The 21,472-nt window shown below is 37.3% G+C and overlaps 1 protein-coding gene across 2 annotated transcripts in view; it reads right to left on the reverse strand.

Annotated features, from left to right (window-relative positions):
* The window catches only part of Edc3 (Enhancer of mRNA-decapping protein 3), a 110,855-nt gene that overhangs the window by 39,694 nt on the left and 49,689 nt on the right, over positions 1-21,472 (reverse strand). For both annotated transcript variants that reach the window (XM_067159534.2, XM_067159526.2), the window contains exon 5: positions 1,663-1,834. In XM_067159534.2, the coding sequence (XP_067015635.1) occupies positions 1,663-1,834 (172 nt within the window). The remainder of the gene's footprint in view (positions 1-1,662; positions 1,835-21,472) is intronic.

The following is a 21,472-nucleotide window of genomic DNA, read 5'->3' on the forward strand; positions in this document are numbered from 1 at the left end:
GAAATAAAGAATTACTCCTTGTTTTCTGCCATGGCAATAGCCCGAAAGCCTATATGTCTACTAATAACATTTGTTTTCCAATCCTTTTATTTTCCAATTACACTTTCTTACTTCATTTTGGTTCCATCAATACCACTGAAGAACAGTTTATACCCTTCACTCAGTTCTCTGACCTTGTTTCCTTTCCATAGTGTTTCATGTAGACATAGGATGTGGATCTTCTTGTCTACCACCTCTTGTCCTCTTCGGGTCACTGACTCAACATTCTTCTTACCCTAACCTGGACCAATTTCTTCAGCTGAGCCTGCCTCCAACTTGATAGCCCTTGCCAATTTTTCACAAGACACAAACAAGATCCTTGCACACAGTTTTTGAAGAATGCCCTAACATTTTCCAAGGCCACTCCTAAACAACTCTCCATACTGTTTTGGCAATTATTTTTACAGTTGGATGACGCTCCTGGCACCAACTCTCCTTCTTCATCCAGGTTTGCAACTGGCAACGGCTCCCACTGGGATACTCTATCCACCCAGTGGGTACCGGGGGCAGAGTTTACATGCCTATTATCTGAATCAATAAATGTGAAGTTTTGTAATCTCTTCTGTGTGATCACCATATGCCTTTGCTGGTGAGACCTAATGTTTACAATGCATTACAGTATGTCTTCTAGTATGGGCTAGAACAATTTTGTTACTTTAAATGATATGTCACAGTTTTATCCTTGGCTTTGACAATAAGCGACTAAGGTATGAGTGGTGCTAGTAATGCAATTCCTTATACAGCCAGTCCCTACCCCAATGGTGTGAAAATGTTGCTCATAGGGTCAGTTGGTGCATGAATTTCAGTGGACTTGAGAGACTGATATGTAATAGCAACTTCTGGCTCAGTGAGGAAAGCTACAGGAAACTATCTTTGGTATTCCTCATTTCCCTAGTACACCTCTTCATGGCTATGCCTTCTATGACAGCTAATGGTGGAGATGTCGAGGATCCAACCAGCCTTCGCACTGAGGACTGAACATATATACATGATCACCATACGACTAAATAAATAAGATATTGAAAGTCAAACTGACAGAGGCAGATTAAGAGGAATGAAATTGTTTTATAGCCATTTGACTTACACACATGACTTATTCTCAATGGTAGACTATGCACTACACTTGTAATTTTGGAACTTTAAGGTAAAATACAGTATGAAGACCAATATTTCTAGGACTAAAGTGGTGTCACTTAGGAAGAAACATAGGATAATGGAATGCCAGGTAGGAGATACAAAACTGGACCAGGTGGAGCATTTCAGGTGAACATGTTTCCTCTGAAGATCATTGCAGAGCGACAGAAATCAAATCAAAGTACAGAACAACTACTGAAGCAAGTTCACAGTTGTTAGCAATGGTAGTTTGTGAATGAGACTGCAGACAACTAGCTGATACAGTATGATGGAAGTCTTGTTCATTCACAAGGGATTGCTTACCATAAACTATTAACAATATAGAATGAAAAAAAAAGAAGACTAGGAAAACATTTTCTTATAAGAGAATCTACAAAATGAGCTTTGAAACCTGCAGGTATCACGCCCAAGTGTCCCTAACTAAATTTTAACCCAAACTTGAAGATGAATGGCTAATCTGTATAAGCTATAGCACTGAATATTAATGACCTGTAACATACTCCTTGGATCCTGGAGCCGGAACAACAACCTGACGATACATGGCAGGGGCAGAAGCAAGAACATTCTGATCATGGCGATAATTCTGGACCCCTCTTCTGTTTATATCTGTCTGACGAACCAAGTCCGGTCGCTGAGATGCATTTATTTCTTCATACACAGCCTAAAACAATTCATTGCAATGCATTAATTAGAAAAACCTTTAAAAACTGATATAAAATATTCAAAGAAGTAATCAAATGTTAGACTTCCAACATGCATGTACGAGGGCAAAACAAAACATAAATTACACTAGCTCACTGCGAGAGCACGCTGTGTGTCGTGACCATGGCCAATGCGGAGAAAGCTACAGTAACTGCTGATACATCCGATAGGAAGGTTGGTGTGGTGTCCCATCGTGTTGTGTGTGGAGAGTGGGCTAGGCTCAATGGTGCGTCAACTGGATGTTCACCCCAAATTGGAGGTGGGTGCAACAATCAGATTTCTATGGGCTAAACGGCTCAATTGCACGGACATTCATCATGAAATCACTGCTGTATATGGCGAACGTGATATTTCTTGCCCAGGTATTGTAAAGTGCGAACGAATATCGCGAAGGCAGACCCACCACGTCCAGTACCATTGCAAATTTTGGCTGTGTGGATGGGATCATTAGAGAGAATCTGTGCAAAATACTGCAGGAAATTGCCTGCAAGCTAAACATTTCGTATGGCAGTGTGTTCTCCATCGTTCACCAGCACCTTGGATTTCATGAAGTGTGTCAAAGATGGGTCCCACGTCTGTTCACCGATGTTTACAAGGGACAGCGTTTCCAATCCTCACTGGCTTTTTTGCAACAGTATTCTGTGAAGGACAACTAGTTTCTGCGGTGAAACATCACAGGGGATGAAATGTGGGCCCACCACTTTACCCCTGAAACAAAGAGAACATTGATGGAATAGGTGGACACCCCATCAGCATAAAAGATGACCAAGCTCCAATCTTCAAGCAGGAAAGGCAATGGCGACAGTGTTCTTTGACATGGAGGGTGTGGTGCACGTGGAATTTGAAAGGTACGTGATAAACTCTGCTTCATATTGTCAAACGTTGAACTGACTGTGTAAGGCAATTAAAGAAAAGTGGCAGGGAAAATCGAGCAAACCACATGGCCTGCCAAACATCCGAACTGCTGCAGCGATTGAAGTGAGAGGTATGGCAACTTCCTCCACACAGTCCAGACTTAGCGCCAAGCGATTATCATGTGTTCGGTAAAATGAAAAAGGATCTCGGTGGACGATTCCGAAACTATGAGGTTACAGCAGCTGTCTCCAGGTGGTTACATAGCGCTGGAAGTGATTTCTACGCACCCGGAATCGAAAAGTTGGTTGACCGTTCTGAGAAATGGGACTGTGTGGAAAAGTCAACTTACATTGTATGTTGTCATAGCCATTTGCCTATGTGTAGGTGGTTTCATAAATGGCCATAACTTGGAAGTATAACTTGCTTTTTGATTCGCCCTCATATCTGTAACTGATATTAGCAATAAGACATGAAGAACAATTTCACTTTCATGATGAAGTAGTATATGAAAATCGTTTAACTTTATAAAAAGGAGTAAATATCATGAAACAAAAATTAGCAAATTTATTATACTGAACATTTCTAAGTAAACAATTCTTACAGTAAAACACTTGGAACACTATTACATTTCTGCAATAAAACAATAATTCAGGTGCCAATGACCTTGATGTTTAGCCCTTTAACATATTGTTCATCAAAATAAAGGAATACATATTTTATGTCCATATTGCATGTTGAATGCACGCAAGATCGTATTTTCATTTTACAACCCATTCTGTCAATTTTATTTTCATCTGATAAACCTAATAATTACCCTGACGAACAATTTCTACATAATGTTTATTATTCTACACGTGCTTACTGGCGACTTTACAATGTGGAATAATTTCCAGTTTGATATGAATTTCAACTAACAGCAGGTCACACCTGCTGTCCAGTCAGATAATGCCAGTGCTTTAGCGCTCCATGCAAACAGTGAGTGAAGGTTCCAGGAAACGCTTTTCCGCCTTGTCAATACTTTACATTTTATTATAATTATCTACCGTACATGTTTTGAGAGCTCAACTGCTCTCTTCCTCAGCGGTGCAAAACATCGAATAAAATCCTTGGACCTGGCACATTTGTACAATACAGTCAACAAAACAATTTATACATAAATCTTTAAATGTCTGGTGTCTAAACTGTTCACTTACTATGTCATTTAGTAAAAACTTCAAAAATAGAATAAATTTCAAATAAAAAAAATGATAAAACCTATTAAGGAGGACAATAGGACATTAAAAACTTTACAGTCTGTCAAACACACAAAATTTCAATAAAAATTATAACACTAATATCATACCTGTAAAAAATACAAACTATTACACAAAGAGTGACATGTTTCGTTCTACAAGAACAAACTCAGATTCTATCAAATCACTTAAATAATGCATAAACATGTACAGTATTGTTTACGCTGTGTAAACTTGTCAATGATAGAGTGTTAGGTGATAATATGAACAAGTATTAACAAATGATGATTTTATAAGTATTCAACCAACATCGTACTAACATAATGAAAAACAAAATTCTGTGCTTATCTGGAATGTCGAAGCTTAGTCTGCTGTCACCAAACACTATTTCACGACTGTGGTAAAGGAAAAGCTAGTGGAAGATTTTGGGCAAAGTATGTTGTTCCGCGGAGAAGGGAGGGGCTACTGAAATGTTGTGAATCCTTCCTATTGGATAGGGAAGAGCCGGTCAGTACTTTCTCTATGTTATAACCTAGCATACTGTGCTGTGGAGAGGGGATGAGGAAGTAGGGGCGGGGCAATGTTGAGTGTTGTGGAACCTTCCTTCATCAAATGGGTATGGGGGGGGGGGGGGGGGGGGCTAGTAACCTTCTTCATGTAATAATGTATTTATGTATTATGGATAAGTGAAAGTTAGTGATTGAATAAAATACGGAATTGAAATAGAGAGTATCTATTGGACGTTTAAATTTAAGAATTTCATTTTAAAGTCCATATTGAACCGAGAATAATAGATAAGTAAAATTATAATCCACCTTTTCGTTACTAATATTAAAATAAATAAGTTATAACATTTACTTGGAACTAGTTTCGGCGCTGGTGAGCATCATCTTCAGCCAAATATGAGAACAGCATACCTGCCAACTTTAAGAAATAAAAAAAATAGGAAGTTTGTTTAATTCTTGGATTTCATCACATAGGCTATAATACTGCGCCACGGTCTAGGTGAAAAAGGACAGGATAAAAGGCATACATAGAGGCATGATTTTTTCGCATTAATTTTTGAACGATTTTGCGAGAAGGATACTAATTTTCGCATTATTTCGCAAAATAGATATTGCCGTATCACTTTAATTTCGCTTTAATGAAATTCTAAAATTAATCATCAAAGGTACATACTTTTGAAGCCATTTCCTGACTGCAGGGTCGTCTACCTTCTCCAGCGGGATGTTGGCTTTGAGTAGCATCCCTGTTTTTTTGTGAATAAATTCTATTTTTTAACTCTTAGCTTTCTTTTGCATATCTAATGAGAGTTCTATTGCTGCCTGCTGTTTCACTGTTGGAGTGCTAAATTTACGTTCTGAATGTTCCTTATTTTTAAAACAATGTTTTGAGACAGTATCTTTTTTCTCCCACTCGATACGAACATTACAAAATTTACACATTAAAATATTGCTTTCCGAAACGTATAAACCTTCACTCGCAAACTGTTTAGCTATGCTGTGCACCGTAACGCTTGTTGAGCGACCCATCTTCGCTACTGTCTGTGATCACTTTCTTAATTTCACCTGACCACGAAGTCTAAATACACCAGTCAATTGTGCTGCTTGTAGACGTCATTAGGGATTGCAGGATTGCACAATGTCACGAGGACACAGGCTGAGGTGGGATTACCAGCCACCACAAGAACAACATTCCCAATATTTCGTTTGGCAAGAAGCCTGGAGCCAACCCTTTTTCTTTGATGCCATGTCTTAAAGAGATTTTCCAAAACATTAATGATAACATATTTATTTCATGTTGATGAATATTTGTTCGCTCTTCCTTTTCTTTTCATACATAATCTTAGAACAAAATGTCAAGTTCGTTATTCACTACAAATTTCGCTGTAATATCGCGCTTATCGCAAAATAATTGAATTTTGCTTTAAAATGGCCTTATCGCTTTAATTCGTGAACATAATATTCATATTTTCTTAACCAGAAATATATGATTTGTAAAGATATCGCAAAATCGCTTCAAAATATTTTTAGTCGCGTTTATCGTTAATACGAAAAAATCATGCCTCTAGGTATACACCTACAGTTACAATGTGAACTGACGATTAAATTTATATTCGTAAAAATGATTACAATAAAATGTGCCTAATCATTCTCATACAAACAATATTTATACCACACTGACACACGCAACAAAATGCATAATAGTTCCCTTTATTAGAATGTAAAATGATCGGAAATTTAATTTCATAGGTATCTCTGAACACTTAGAGATAACGTTTCTCATGTTTTTGGCCATAATGTGAAGAGAAAATACCAGAAACTGTCACTGACACAACTCCCTGAAATACATTCAACCCGTTACAATTTTGAAATAAGAATGAACAAAAATGCACTGAAATACATGAATCTACCACATACAAAACAGATCAACATGTCTCATACATTATTAACGTATGACTTTGATAGGGCGAAAAGCACAGAACCGGAAGAAAAATTACATGGCCTACAACTCCAACGAATCTACACACAGGAAAGATGTTAACAGCGCGGAAACCACACAATAACAAATTCATTCTTTCATCCCGATTAACCGAGTCACTAGTACGCATTAGCCTCTCTTGCTTGTAGGGCGACTGCCGTCCAAAATCCCCACCTGTAAAGGGCACAAGGTGCTGTGGTGAGCAGGAAACATTACACGAAGGTGACAGACGATACACTCGCGAAATAAGGCAACTATGCTTGAAAATGAGGTTCCATCAATTACACAAGCACATAAGAATTTAAGAGTATTGAGCGTACTGGAGGTTATATTAATCCAAGAATAAATAGGAAAATCGGAAGAAGAGTTAAAAAACGGAAAGCTTCCAAGTAAATCTGAAGGGTTGGCAGGTGTGGAACAGGCAATTGTAAATATACTTATCATTAGATCAATGCACAAATAAACACTCGTAATATGGGAATTATGATGCCCCTAAAAGTATCTGGAGAATAAAACAATTTCAAAATTTTGAAGTCACGATTACAACGACACTTAACACAATGTAATTCTTTTTACTCAAGTTAGAAAGTTGAAAGTATTGAGTTTGACTTAGAACTGTAAGATTCTCAAATAAATAAAAAGTCCTGTCATAAATGAAATGTTATACAAAGGTCGAACCATGTATAGAGTTTCTCTGTAAATATGACAATCACAGTTAGAACGAATGACACTTAATTATTTTACTCAAGATGGAATCTTGAAAGTCCTGAGTTCTACTTAGAGTAGGAAGATTTTCAATTTAAATAGAATGTCGTCACAATTGATCAGAAGCATAAATGATGAAACGTGTATAAAGTTTCTTTATAAACCTTAAAAATATTCTTGATAAACAAACTGAACAGTCGTCTGTTTTAAATGTTGTAAACTGTTTCTATGGAAACTATTACAGCTGTGGATAGTTTCCTTTAACTTGAATATTGAAAGCTATTTAAAGAGCCTCCGTGGCTCAGGCGGCAGCCTCTCAGCGCTGGGTTCCGTGGTTCAAATCCCGGTCACTCCATGTGAGATTTGTGCTAGACAGAGTGGAGGCAGGACAAGTTTTTCTCTGGGTACTCCAGTTTTCACTGTAATCTTTCATTCCAGCAACACTCTCCAATAACATTTCATTAATCATTGCCCCAGACGAGTGTGACAGGCCTCGGCAGCCGGCACAATTCCCATTCTCGCCGTGAGAAGGGGGCTTTATTCATTCCATTCCTGACCCGGTTGAATGACTGGAAACAGTCTGTGGATTTTCACTGAAATCTATTTAAAAAGGTGGAAGTTTTACCTTTTTTGGAAATGCTATTTGTTCGAGGCATCAACCTATAGGCATCAACCTATAAAGATCTTTTGCCCCTACTTGTACCATGTGATATGAACCTACGTGTAATTGGAATGGAGGAAGTGTAGAGTGTTGAATGTGACGAAAGGAACGTTAAGGACGACACAAACACCCAGTCCCCAGGCCAGGGATACTAATCATTTACAATTAAAAACCCCTGACCCAGCCGGGAATCAAACCCGGGGCCGCCGGGTGACAGGCGGACGCATTGCCCCCCACAACGCGGGTCCGGACTAACTTGTAACATGAATAACAACTTCAAGGGAATTTTTCTCAGTTCAGTGCGGAGTCAAAGGAATAAAAAGAATAATAAATTATGCAGAAATAAACAAGGGGAAGTAAAAATTGAAAATAAAATTAAGTAAATTGTCAGGTTGTAAAGGGAAGGAAAGAAGGTGAGACAAGTAAGAGAGAGAAGGGAATTAAGGAGGGTATAGTGAAGGATATGCGTAACGTAAGAAAGTGTTGTACATAATACGAAAGATAGAGCTGCAGTTTGGAGTTTTGTTATTAGTAAGAAGTAAAATAAGAAAATCAAACAAAATTTTTGGTTTTTCGGAGATATCATTTAAATTTAGGCCCACATTAAAATATTGGTCCAAGTGAATGTAACAATTTTCCGTAGCATCAAGCAAGGGACCTTTGTTTAGGACCACTAATATCTCAATATCTTGATTGAATTCAGTATAAGTATGTTTAGAATCCTTCATATGTTGGTCTACTGCAGATAATTTGTTATATTTAATTGCATTTACTTGTTCTGCATACCTGATTTTGAAGCAATGACCTGTTTGACCTACATATGAGCAAGGACAGTCATTAGAGCAAAACCTGTGACTCCTGATTTTGAAAAAGAGTTTCCCTTATTAATAGAGGGGAGGTTGTGCAAAATATCCAAATTTCTGTTGTTAGTATGAAAAGGAATCTTAACATTGTGTTTTTTGAAAACATTTGTGACTTTATATACATCATTGTTAAAAGTATATGTTGAAAACTTAACAGGATTTGGTTTGTCTCTTGGTAAGGTGGTTTTACGACGATACCTAAATTTGTTAATTATTCTTTCAATAAAGGCCTCTCTGAAGCCATTAGCTTTAGGTATAGAACGGATGATTTTTAATTCTCTATTGAAATCAGTTTTGGACATTGGGATCTGGAAAGCGCGATTTACTAGACTATAATATGTGGCGCTCTTGTGCGTTTGAGGGTGACATGAGTCATATCTAATGGTGGCAGCTGTTTGAGCCAATGTAGCTTCTAAACTCGTTGAGTCAGAAGTCGCTATCAAAAAAATGCCACACGACGTACAAGATTAAATCAGAATGGACATTAAAAAAACAAATAAAATTTTGCTTTAAAAAAATACAATCATACCCTCTAACATCAACTTTATTAAGGAATCCTTCAAAGATAGGAAAAACATCTTAGATCTTTAAAAAAAATTGAAGATAATCTGCTTGTTATTACTAAACTTGATAAGGGCAACGCAACAGTCATTATGGACAAGGCCGATTATACTAAAAAAACTAAAAAACCTTTTTGATAATGAAACTTTTTTTTAGTAATTAAGAGGGATCCCACTTAATCAATCCAACACAATTTAAAACAGATTTTGAGGAACACCATCTTTCCTCTGACTGAACAACTAAAAAGATAAATTAACGTGTATGAACCCAGGTCTGCCTACAGCTACAGCACTTCCCAAGGTCCACAAAGCAGGTGTCCCCATTCGACCAATCATTAATTATAAACCTAGCCCCTATATATATTTTCACAATTCATTCAACAGTTTCTTTTTTTTTTTTTTTTTTTTTTTTGCTAGGGGCTTTACGTCGCACCGACACAGATAGGTCTTATGGCGACGATGGGATGGGAAAGGCCTAGGAGTTGGAAGGAAGCGGCCGTGGCCTTAATTAAGGTACAGCCCCAGCATTTGCCTGGTGTGAAAATGGGAAACCACGGAAAACCATCTTCAGGGCTGCCGATACAACAGTTTCTTTGAACACATAAGTTTTCTTCAAATAAGTCAATCTAGAATACCATAGAACTAACCAAAAAGTTAAAGAGACTAAGAAGGAGGTGCAGACTGGAAAGAAATAGAGTTAGAAATGGCTGTGGAAGTAAGGAGAAATTGAAGGAACTTACTAGAAAATTGAATCTAGCAAAGAAGGCAGCTAAGGATAATATGATGGCAAGCATAATTGGCAGTCATACGAATTTTAGTGAAAAATGGAAGGGTATGTATAGGTATTTTAAGGCAGAAACAGGTTCCAAGAAGGACATTCCAGGAATAATTAATGAACAAGGGGATTGTGTATGTGAGGATCTTCAAAAGGCAGAAGTATTCAGTCAGCAGTATGTAAAGATTGTTGGTTACAAGGATAATGTCGAGATAGAGGAGGAGACTAAGGCCAAAGAAGTAATAAAATTTACATATGATAACAATGACATTTACAATAAGATACAAAAGTTAAAAACTAGAAAAGCGACTGGAATTGATCAGATTTCTGGGGATATACTAAAGACAATGGGTTGGGATATAGTACCATATCTGAAGTACTTATTTGATTATTGTTTAGTCGGAGGAGCTATACCAGATGAATGGAGAGTTGCTATAGTAGCCCCTGTGTATAAAGGAAAGGGTGATAGACATAAAGCTGAAAATTACAGGCCAGTAAGTTTGACATGCATTGTATGTAAGCTTTGGGAAGGCATTCTTTCTGATTATATTAGACATGTTTGTGAAATTAATAACTGGTTCGATAGAAGGCAGTTCGGTTTTAGGAAAGGTTATTCCACTGAAGCTCAACTTGTAGGATTCCAGCAAGATATAGCAGATATCTTGGATTCAGGAGGTCAAATGGACTGTATCGCGATTGACCTGTCTAAAGCATTTGATAGGGTGGATCATGGGAGACTACTGGCAAAAATGAGTGCAATTGGACTAGACAAAAGAGTGACTGAATGGGTTGCTATATTTCTAGAAAATAGATCTCAGAGAATTAGAGTAGGTGAAGCTTTATCTGACCCTGTAATAATTAAGAGGGGAATTCCTCAAGGCAGTATTATCGGACCTTTATGTTTTCTTATATATATAAATGATATGAGTAAAGGAGTGGAATCGGAGGTAAGGCTTTTTGCGGATGATGTTATTCTCTATAGAGTGATAAATAAGTTACAAGATTGTGAGCAACTGCAACGTGACCTCGAAAATGTTGTGAGATGGACAGCAGGCAATGGTATGTTGATAAACGGGGTTAAAAGTCAGGTTGTGAGTTTTACAAGTAGGAAAAGTCCTCTCAGTTTTAATTACTGCGTTGATGGGGTGAAAGTTCCTTTTGGGGATCATTGTAAGTATCTAGGTGTTAATATAAGGAAAGATCTTCATTGGGGTAATCACATAAATGGGATTGTAAATAAAGGGTACAGATCTCTGCACATGGTTATGAGGGTGTTTAAGGGTTGTAGTAAGGATGTAAAGGAGAGGGCATATAAGTCTCTGGTAAGACCCCAACTAGAGTATGGTTCCAGTGTATGGGACCCTCACCAGGATTACCTGATTCAAGAACTGGAAAAAATCCAAAGAAAAGCAGCTCGATTTGTTCTGGGCGATTTCCGACAAAAGAGTAGCGTTACAAAAATGTTGCAATGTTTGGGTTGGGATGAATTGAGAGAAAGAAGAAGAGCTGCTCGACTAAGTGGTATGTTCCGGGCTGTCAGCGGAGAGATGGCGTGGAATGACATTAGTAGACGAATAAGTTTGAATGGCGTTTATAAAAGTAGGAAAGATCACAATATGAAGATAAAGTTGGAATTCAAGAGGACAAACTGGGGCAAATATTCATTTATAGGAAGGGGAGTTAGGGATTGGAATAACTTACCAAGAGAGATGTTCAATAAATTTCCAATTTCTTTGAAATCATTTAGGAAAAGGCTAGGAAAACAACAAATAGGGAATCTGCCACCTGGGCGACTGCCCTAAATGCAGATCAGTATTGATTGATTGATTGATTGATTGTTAGATAACCTTAATCTTCAGTCATTTCATTCTATGAATTCCTTCAATATTGTTAACATGTACCCGAGTATTAATACTAACTTACTTTTTCCAATTATCAAAATAAATTTACTTGCCAACAGTCAGCTTAACAAACTGGAAATTTGAGACTTCATGACCATCTTAACGTTTTTAATTAATAATAATTACTTCACATTCGACAATGTTGTTTACAAACAAGATGGTTTGGCTTTGGGGTCACCAGGCTCGGGAAATTTAGCTGAGTTACCTCGATTATCTAGAGCATTCCGTAATTGATAGAGATGTTAAATTTGCTAATATTCAGTTCTGGGCCAGGTATGTGGATGGCAAGTTTGTAATCCTTGAAGAACATTCTATTGACACATATTCTACCCTAAGATACCTTAATAGCATAGATCAGCACATCAAATTCACCCTGGAATCAGAAACTAATAGATCAATCAACTTTCTGGATTTAACTATTAAAAGACATCCCTCCTCTTTTACTTATAGTATTTACAGAAAACCAACTCAAATGGCTACTACCATTAGATATGACTCACGTCAACGCGTAAATCACGCTTTCCAGATCCCCATGTCCAAAACTAATTTCAATAGAGAATTAAGAATCATCCGTTCTATACCTACAGCCAATGGCTTCAAAGAGGCCTTTATTGAAAGAATAATTAACAAATTTAGGTATCGTCCTAAAACCACCTTACCAAGAGACAAACCAAATCCTGTTACGTTTTCAATATTTACTTTTAACAAAGATGTATATTAAGTCACAAATATTTTCAAAAAAACACAATGTTAAGATTTCTTTTTGTACTAACAACAGAAATTTGGATATTTTGCACAACCCCTCCTCTATTAATAAGAGAAACACTTTCAAAATCAGGAGTCTATAGGTTTTGCTGTAATGACGGTTCTTGCTCATATGTAGGTCAAACAGGTTGTTGCTTCAAAATCAGGTACGCAAAATATGTTAATGCAATTAAATATAACAAGTTATCTGCAGTAGACCAACATATGAAGGATTCTAAATATACCTTTACTACTGAATTCGATCCAAGATATTGAGATATTAGAGGTCCTAAACAGAGGTCCCTTGCTTGATGCTACGGGAAATTGTTACATTCACTTGGACCAATATTTTAATGCGGGCCTAAATTTAAATGACATCTCCGAAAAACCAAAAATTTTGTTTGATTTTCTTATTTTACTTCTTACTAATAACAAAACTCCAAACTGCAGCTCTATCTTTCGTATTATGCACAACACTTTCTTACGTTATGCATATCCTTCACTATACCCTCCTTAATTCCCTTCTCTCTTACTTGTCTCACCTCCTCTAGTCCCTCTACCTTCTTCCCTTCCCTTTACAACCTGAATTTTATTTTCAATTTCTACTTCCACTTGTTTATTTCTGCACAATTTACTATTCATTTTACTCCTTTGACTCTGCACTGAACTGAGAAAAATTCCCTTGAAGTTGTTATTAATGTTACAACTTCCACCTTTTTAACCCTTTCCGGCCCTTAGCGCCCGAAAGCGCCCGACTGTTCATTTAGCCTTCCGGTCCTTAGCGCCCGAAAGCGCCCGGCTGCATTATCTGCATTCGTCTGTGATCTGTGCGAAAGTTTTTTTGTTTTTCTCATCAGTGAAGTGTTTATAAGGCATTTATGAACACACAGTGCAATCTACAAGTCTTAGGGAATAAAGGAAGAGAGATAATCTGTCTTGACGTTGACTAGGCAACGGTCTTGAACTTCCGCGAGCGCGGGTCAGCTGTTTCGTTCGTAAACATGGCGGGATTCAATATCGCGTATATTGAAACGAGCTGAATATGGGCGGAAAAAGTGACACAGAATCCTTGAGTAGGGGTGCGTGTGAATTTTTAATGAGTGAATAATGTATCAACGAAGATAATTTTAGTGATAACAGTGATATGAATGAAAACGAATATCAATAAATCGGACCTGGTGGCGATGCCACGGCAATTCAGGTAACACAAATATAACGTTTCGTTACTCCGAATGATTAAATGGATGATGTTGAACCTGCGCATAATTCGGAAGGAGTATTAGCGGAAACAGATTTTTTTTACGTATGTTAGGAGGAGAAAAACTATTCAGTGACATAGCCTATTGCGCATATAACAATGCAGCCTTCAAACAGTCGCATTCCGGTAAGATAAAAACAGATTGGGAAGACCCTTGCCCAGATGAAATAAAATCTTATATACATGGGCATCATTCCACTTCCAAAATCACGTGATTATTGGTTTTGAGGGATTCAGACAACATGGGAATGTGACAAATGCAGACTGTCTCTGTGTCGAGTATCACGAGGAGGGGGGGGGGGGGGTGAAAAATACATTATGACTCAATAAACAGAGAAATGGATGTGATGGTATATTTTCTGATGTTATAGAAAATTTGAATTCATTGTGATCAATAGTTTTTACTGTATTTAACTTTTTCTGAAACAATACGGTCTGTTTCAGTTTTTGCTAAATAATAGGTTGAAACCTGGGGAAAAGCAGAGTGAAAATGCGGGCGGGAAAGGGTTAAATAGATTTTAATGAAAACCTACAACCTGTTTTCCAGTCATTGACCGGGTCAGGGATGGATGAATGAAGCCCCATCTTGCGGCGAGGATGGAAATTGTGCCGGCTGCCAAGGCCTGTCGCACTCCTCCGGGGCAATGATTAATGACTACCACATGAAATGATATGATAATGGAGTGTTGCTGGAATGAATGATGGGAAAAACCGGAGTGCTCAGAGAAAAACCTGTCCCGCCTCCGCTTTGTCAAGCACAAACCTCACATGGAGCGACTGGGATTTGAACCACGGAACCCAGAGGTGAGAGGGCGACGACCCGCCGCCAGAGCCACGGACTTTAAATAGAAAAAAAAAAAATCTTTAAACAGATTTCAATATTCAAGTTAAAGGAAACTATCCACAGCCGTAATACAGTTTCCATAGAAACAATTTACAACATTTAAAACAGACGACTGTTCACAGTTTGTTTTTCAAGAATAATTTTAATGTTTATAAAGAAACTTTATATGTTTCATCATTTCTGCTCCTGATCAATTGTGACAAGACATTTTATTTAAATTGAGAATCTCCCTACTCTAAGTAGAACTCAGGACTTTCAAGGTTCCATCTTGAGTAAAATAACGAAGTGTCGTTCGTTCTAACTGTGACTGTCATATTTACAGAGAAAGTCTATATGTGGTTCGATCTTTGTATAACATTTCATTTATGACAAGACTTTATTTATTTGAGAATCTTACAGTTCTGAGTCAAACTCAATACTTGCAACGTTCTAACTTGAGTAAAAAGAATTATATTGTGTTAAGTGTTGTTCTAATCGTGACTTCAAGATTTTGAAATTGTTTTATTCTCCAGATACTTTTTAGGGGCATCATAAGTCCCATATTAAGAGTGTTTATAAGTGCATTGATTTAATGATATGTATATTTACGATTGCCTGTTCTGATATTTGGCTGAAGATGATGGTCACCAGTGTCAATACCAGTTCCAAGTATATGTTATAACTTATTTAGTTTAATATTAGTATTGAAAAGGTGGATTTTTAATTTTACGTATCTATTATCTATTAGACATTATGTTTACGATAGACCATACTAAAAAATGTTGACAAGTTTACGCAATGTAAACAATACTGTGCATATTTACACATGATTTAAGTGGTTTGTTTGAATCTGAGGATGTTCTTGAAGAACGAAACATGTCATTCATTGTGTAATACTGCGTATTTTTTACAGGTATGTTTATAGTGTTATAATTTTCATTGAAATTTTGTGTGTTTGACGGACTGGAAAGTTTTTAATGTCCTACTGTCCTCCTTAATAGGATTTATCATTTTATGATTTGAAATTTATCCTATTTTTAAAGTTTTTACTAAATGACATACTAAGTGTAAGTTAACAGTTTAGACAGAAAAGAGATATTTTAACGATTTCAAGATTTATGTATAATTTGTATTGTTGATGACTGTACTGTACAAATGTCTCAAGTCCAAGGATTTTGTTTGATGTTTTACACTGCTAAGGAAGAGAGCAGTAGAACTCTTGAAACATGTACGGTGGATAATTATATTAAAGTACTGACATTGCATCCGGGAGATAGTAGGTTCGAATCCCACTATCGGCAGACCTGAAGATGGTTTTCTGTGGTTTCCCATTTTCACACCAGGCAAATGCTGGGGCTGTAGCTTAATTAAGGCCACGGCCGCTTCCTTCCAACTCCTAGGCCTTTCCTATCCCATCGTCGCCATAAGACCTATCTGAGTCGGTGCGACGTAAAGCCCCTAGCAAAAAAAAAAAAAAAAAGTACTGACAAGGCGGAAAAGTGTTTAATGGAAATTAAACTAAGTCAATACGGACAAGACTGAGCCATCATGGTTGAAGCTAGCGATTGAAGCTATTCAATATGAGGGTAGCTGACGAAAGATGCACGACAGTCCCTCGACCTGACACTAGAATGTTCAAGGAAGTCTGAACCATGTGGCAGCGTATTACCTTTTCTCACTCATTGCCTTCATCACAACACAAGAAGGAATGATCCTTACATCTCGCCTTGCCTTCATAGTGTGTTACCTTTCCTCATTCTTCGTCACCACACAAGTAGGAGTAATAATTCTCCAGTCTCGTTTCACCTCCTTACCCATATCCAACTTAAATCACATTTTCTTTTGCTGCATAGTCCCTGTAAGAGACACATATTCTAGATGTGTGTGAAATTTAATCCAGATGGATCATGAAATTCAGATTTGATATTTCCATTTCCATTTTTTTCACATTTGTTATATCACCAGAGAGACATTACCGAAGTCCTAGCATAACACTGCTGAACAAGGGTAGCTTGCTATGGCACAATAGCATTGGCAGTGGACTCCATCTGGAGAAAATAGTCCCGCATTTAACAACGAAAATTTTATGGTACTGACTTGCTAAGTATTCAGTTACTCATAGTAGATACTGTATACAAAAGTTCAACTGACTTATGTCCACCTTGAATGAATATGTGTACAGTGATTTACCTGGTAGTAGGGTGAACATATTTCAATGAAGATAAGTCTATATGCATTTTATATTCAAAACAAAATAATTCTACTTTAAAAAAAAAAAATTGGAAATTAGGGATTTTTCCTGCATTATCCAGCCAACTCAGAGGATTGGGTGCAAACTGCACCTCTTAATTCCTTGCAATTCAAGAGTATGGTTTTTGAGAAAGAGATACATTAGCATGTAATATTATACATGGGTAATGAAGGACAGAGATAAAAGTAGGACACAGGCATATATGAAAAAGTTTCTTAGGAGTAAGACTGGAGTGACAAAACTGGAAAGATTGAGGAATGAAAGAGTGAGAGAGGCAGTGAAGGAAAAACCCATAACAGCTAGAATAGAAAGACCAAGATTATACAGTGGCATGGGCACATATGGAGAATGAGGAAAGATTGCTGAGAAGGATGTTTATAAGACTGCAAGAATTGAGACCTAGATGAAAGCCAAGAGACAGGAGGCTGCAGCAAAGTGTTCATAAAGAGGTAGAAACCAGAGGATTCGAATGGAGAAAGACAGAAGGGAACCGAACATGAGCAGGCAGAAGATAGTGGAGAGGTTGGCCGAAGGCTGGAAACTGTTCAAGATGATTATGCTAGCTATTATGTACCTGCTGTTGACAGGTTAGTTTTTGTTACTGCAGCAGAAATACCATCTGTTGGAGATAACTGGCAAACGAAGAGACAGAGCACATTTCAACAAGTACACTTGGTAGGCTAGCTTTAGGACTAACAATTTATGCAGTATATTAATTTTAAAAAGGTGCACAGGTGCACATTTATAAATTCGAGTCAGTCTATGTTCTTGTTAAATTTACGGGCTCTCTCGCAGAACAACACATTTTTTTTTAAAGCTCAGATATCAATCAATCAATCTCCATTGATCTGGATTTAGGACTGCAGCCCAATTCTATCAATTCTTAACATAGTTTTTTCTTAAACAATTTCAAAGAACTAGGAAATTTATTAAACATTTCCATTGAAAAATCATTCCATTCCCAAATTCCTCTTTTTATGAATATTTGTCACAATTTTTCCTTTTGAATTTCAATCATCTACATATTATGATCTTTCCTACCTTTAAAAACTCTACTGAAGCTTATTCGTCTACTAATGTCATTCCATGCTAGCTCTACTGACAACATGGAACAACCCGGTTAGTCGAACAGCTCATTTCCTTACTCTCAAGTCTTCTTAGCCCAGACATTTCAACATTTTTATAACACTACATTTTTGCTGGAAATCACCTAGAACTTATTGTGCCACTTCCCTTTGGAACCTTTCAAGATCAGTATCAGGTAATCCCAGTGAGAGTCCCATATACTGGAACCATACTCTAATTATGGATGTCAGAGGTAAACTATCGTAAATGGAATAACAACTATTATGAGGTTTTTATTGTACTAGCTGTAGTGCCCAAAAGTAGTTGATCCTTCCAAACAAATAACCAAAGTAAGTTATAACAGTCACTGGGGCTGTCACCAATCAGCGTAGGGACCTCGAAACTATGGAATCAACACTCCTCTCGGCAATTCTGAACATGTTCTTTTTCACCCCTTCCCAAACCTATGCCGATAGGGGTTGAACTTTGACTTAAACAACATCTGGAGTGATACTATTCATCCTAGCGACCCCAAAAACTATGGATTCTACATTAATACGCGTCATTTTCTATCATTTTTATATTCTACCCCTGCTAGTGGTGTCTTACCTACATAGTTTTTTAATATAAAGTCATATGTGTACCAAGCTATACTGGAACATATACATACACACACACACATCCATAATCTCAGCCATTTTGGACATACTTTTTCGTTTCCTCTCAATCCCCATGCTAAACGGCATTCAGAATGTCACAGCTCATCTCAGCAACCCAGAAAACTATGGATTCAACACTAATATTAGATGTTTTTGATTATTTTGACATGTCACCCACTCCTTAACCCAGCCTCAAGGGAAGCTAGGGCTTAATTACCCCTACAGCACGTTCTGCAGATAGTATATCATCTGTACCAAATTCGGTTAAGAGGTATACTAAAACACATACACTGATTGTGGACATTCATTTTCACCCTCCTCAACCTCCATCTCGGTGACCCTGAAAACTGTGGTTTCAACACCAATGTCAGTTTTTTCCTATCATTTTTATGCTTCACCCCCACCCAAGAGAGTGCTATGGGTGTCATACACTCAGAGCATTTTTTTTCCAGATAATAAGTCCTATGCGCACCAAGTTAGGTTGAGAGCTATGCTGGATACATACATACATAATATTGGCCATTTTGGATTTTTTTTCACCCTTTCTCTTAGTTTTTTTTTTACAACTGGCATCACTTTAATCTTGGAATGGCTAATTTTCATATCATACCCACTGCATCTGTTAGATTGGAGGCTTCTAGCACAGTCTGCCATTAAGATCAAGTAGCTGGTATAGGCTAAACTGCTTACCACATTTCTACTTAACTGAATCCCTCTCTGCTACTTCATATCTTTCAGCAGACTATCCACGTAAACTATGAACAACAAAGGTGAAAGATTACAGCCTTGTCTAACCCCAGTAAGGACCTTGAACAAAGAACTCCTTTTACCATCAATTATTCTCACTGCAGCTCAATTGTCAACATAATGCCTTTGACTGCTTTTAATAATCCACCCTGAAGGCCAGTTTCTGGAATGACAGTTATCTGTAGATGCATAGTTATCAGTGACTTAACGTGGTGATACATTTAAAACGAGTTTCCGAAACAACGGTTATCGGCTTCTTCACAGTTATCTGCGCAACGACTTAACTGCAGCTAGTGCTGTAGTTATCTCTATGTTAGAACTGATTCCAACAAATACTGATATGAGGCGCCACTCCATATCATTTCGTACAAGGTCTTATTAGTTTTGTAAACGTTAGTAAGTAATAATGAACTGGTTATAATATATTACAGTCATTAATGGTAGTTTTAACGTACTTGGGTGTGCAGGAATCGACAATATTGCGGTCAGTACGTTTACTTCCACGTTATCACTGGCTTTAGTCACCGATTCCACTAGTATGGTGTCATCTGTCACAGCTGTTGACGTTACAATCTCCTTGGAGCATGGCGTCTCCATTGTAGATATATCTTCCAATATGGGAAATTGTTAAATAAAACAGAACTCGAATCAAAGGATTTTCATCAGGCTCAAATTGATCATTCAGTGTAGCTATCTCTTTCATCAGGCTTTGAACCTTGTGTCCCACCAACAGTTAGTGAACACAGTCTGAAATTATGGAGTATTTACCATTAATATTTACATTTGCATTAAACAATAAATACCTTAGGTACCGGTATGCATTTAATATAAACCTGCTGAATAACATAGATTTTTCATTGCTTTTTGTAATGTTATTATATCCTTTAACTGGTGACGAGAGGTTTCATAGACTCCTAATAAACATAAAACATCTAGACTGATTTAATTAAAAATCTTGCAGGGAGCTGTAGTTTATGTTACCTTCTTATCTGTGTCAAAACACTTCACTCTCTGATCAGGGTTAGCTCGCTACGTTAAATTTAAATTCTCAAGTGGACTTCATGTCAGCAGTTACGAGAGTATTTTTGTCAATGCATGTTGCATTGTCAGTGTAAATAAAACATCTCAAATTACTAGTCTGTTGCAGTTATTAAGAGCTACAAATTCTCAGTTCAAGTAGTACATTAAGGAACTACTAATGAAAAATTTAGTGATATGGCTATTTTCTTTTGCCTATTGGCAATCGTAGTTTGTAATGATTTTGTGTTGTTCAAGTTGTGCCATAAAAGCCCGGGAAAAAAATGGAATTCTTGAAGGGCTTTGCATTTGATCACGTGAAATTACGTGTCAAAGAAGAATGATAAATGAGCGAGTTCCCAGAGAGATACGAGCAGCAGGAACAAGCAAAATTTTGCACGTAACACTTGGCACCGAGGTACGGAAGAAAAACTGAAGGAACGGTAATCTTGGCGTACATGTCCAGCATCCTTGAAGAGAATAACAGCATATATGTGCTTTAAGTAGGAGTTTTCGGTTTGTTTGCAGTCGACTAAAAAAATCTGCAACAGTTGCAGCGAGAAGAAATGGATATTCCACTATCAGTGCAGAATTTCAGTGCTGGAATGATAAGTGTACTGCACGTTTTCATTTATGTCATTATTTTTGTTTACATTTGTTGTGTTTTGGGTCAGTGAAAAGTGTTCTGTGTGGTAACTGCGTACTGACGACAACGATCAAGGTGAAATTTAAGACTATGTCTGCGTACTGTGAATAAGAAAGGGGAAATATATCTAATTTTCGCATTATTAGATCGTACCTAGATTCATATTATGAGCGATTATTACATGCTGAATCAGATTGATTGAGATGACTGTGTACATTATTTGCCAGCCATTTTTCATTGTAGAAAACTTCTGCTAGTAAAAGTAACTAGATATTACCAAAATAACCCTAAAGACATTAGCGTAGAGACATCTATTGGAGGACGAGAGATACTCAACATGACAATAACTGTACT

Source organism: Anabrus simplex, chromosome 1 (assembly GCF_040414725.1).
Source record: "Anabrus simplex isolate iqAnaSimp1 chromosome 1, ASM4041472v1, whole genome shotgun sequence".
Classification (NCBI taxonomy): Eukaryota; Metazoa; Arthropoda; class Insecta; order Orthoptera; family Tettigoniidae; genus Anabrus; species Anabrus simplex.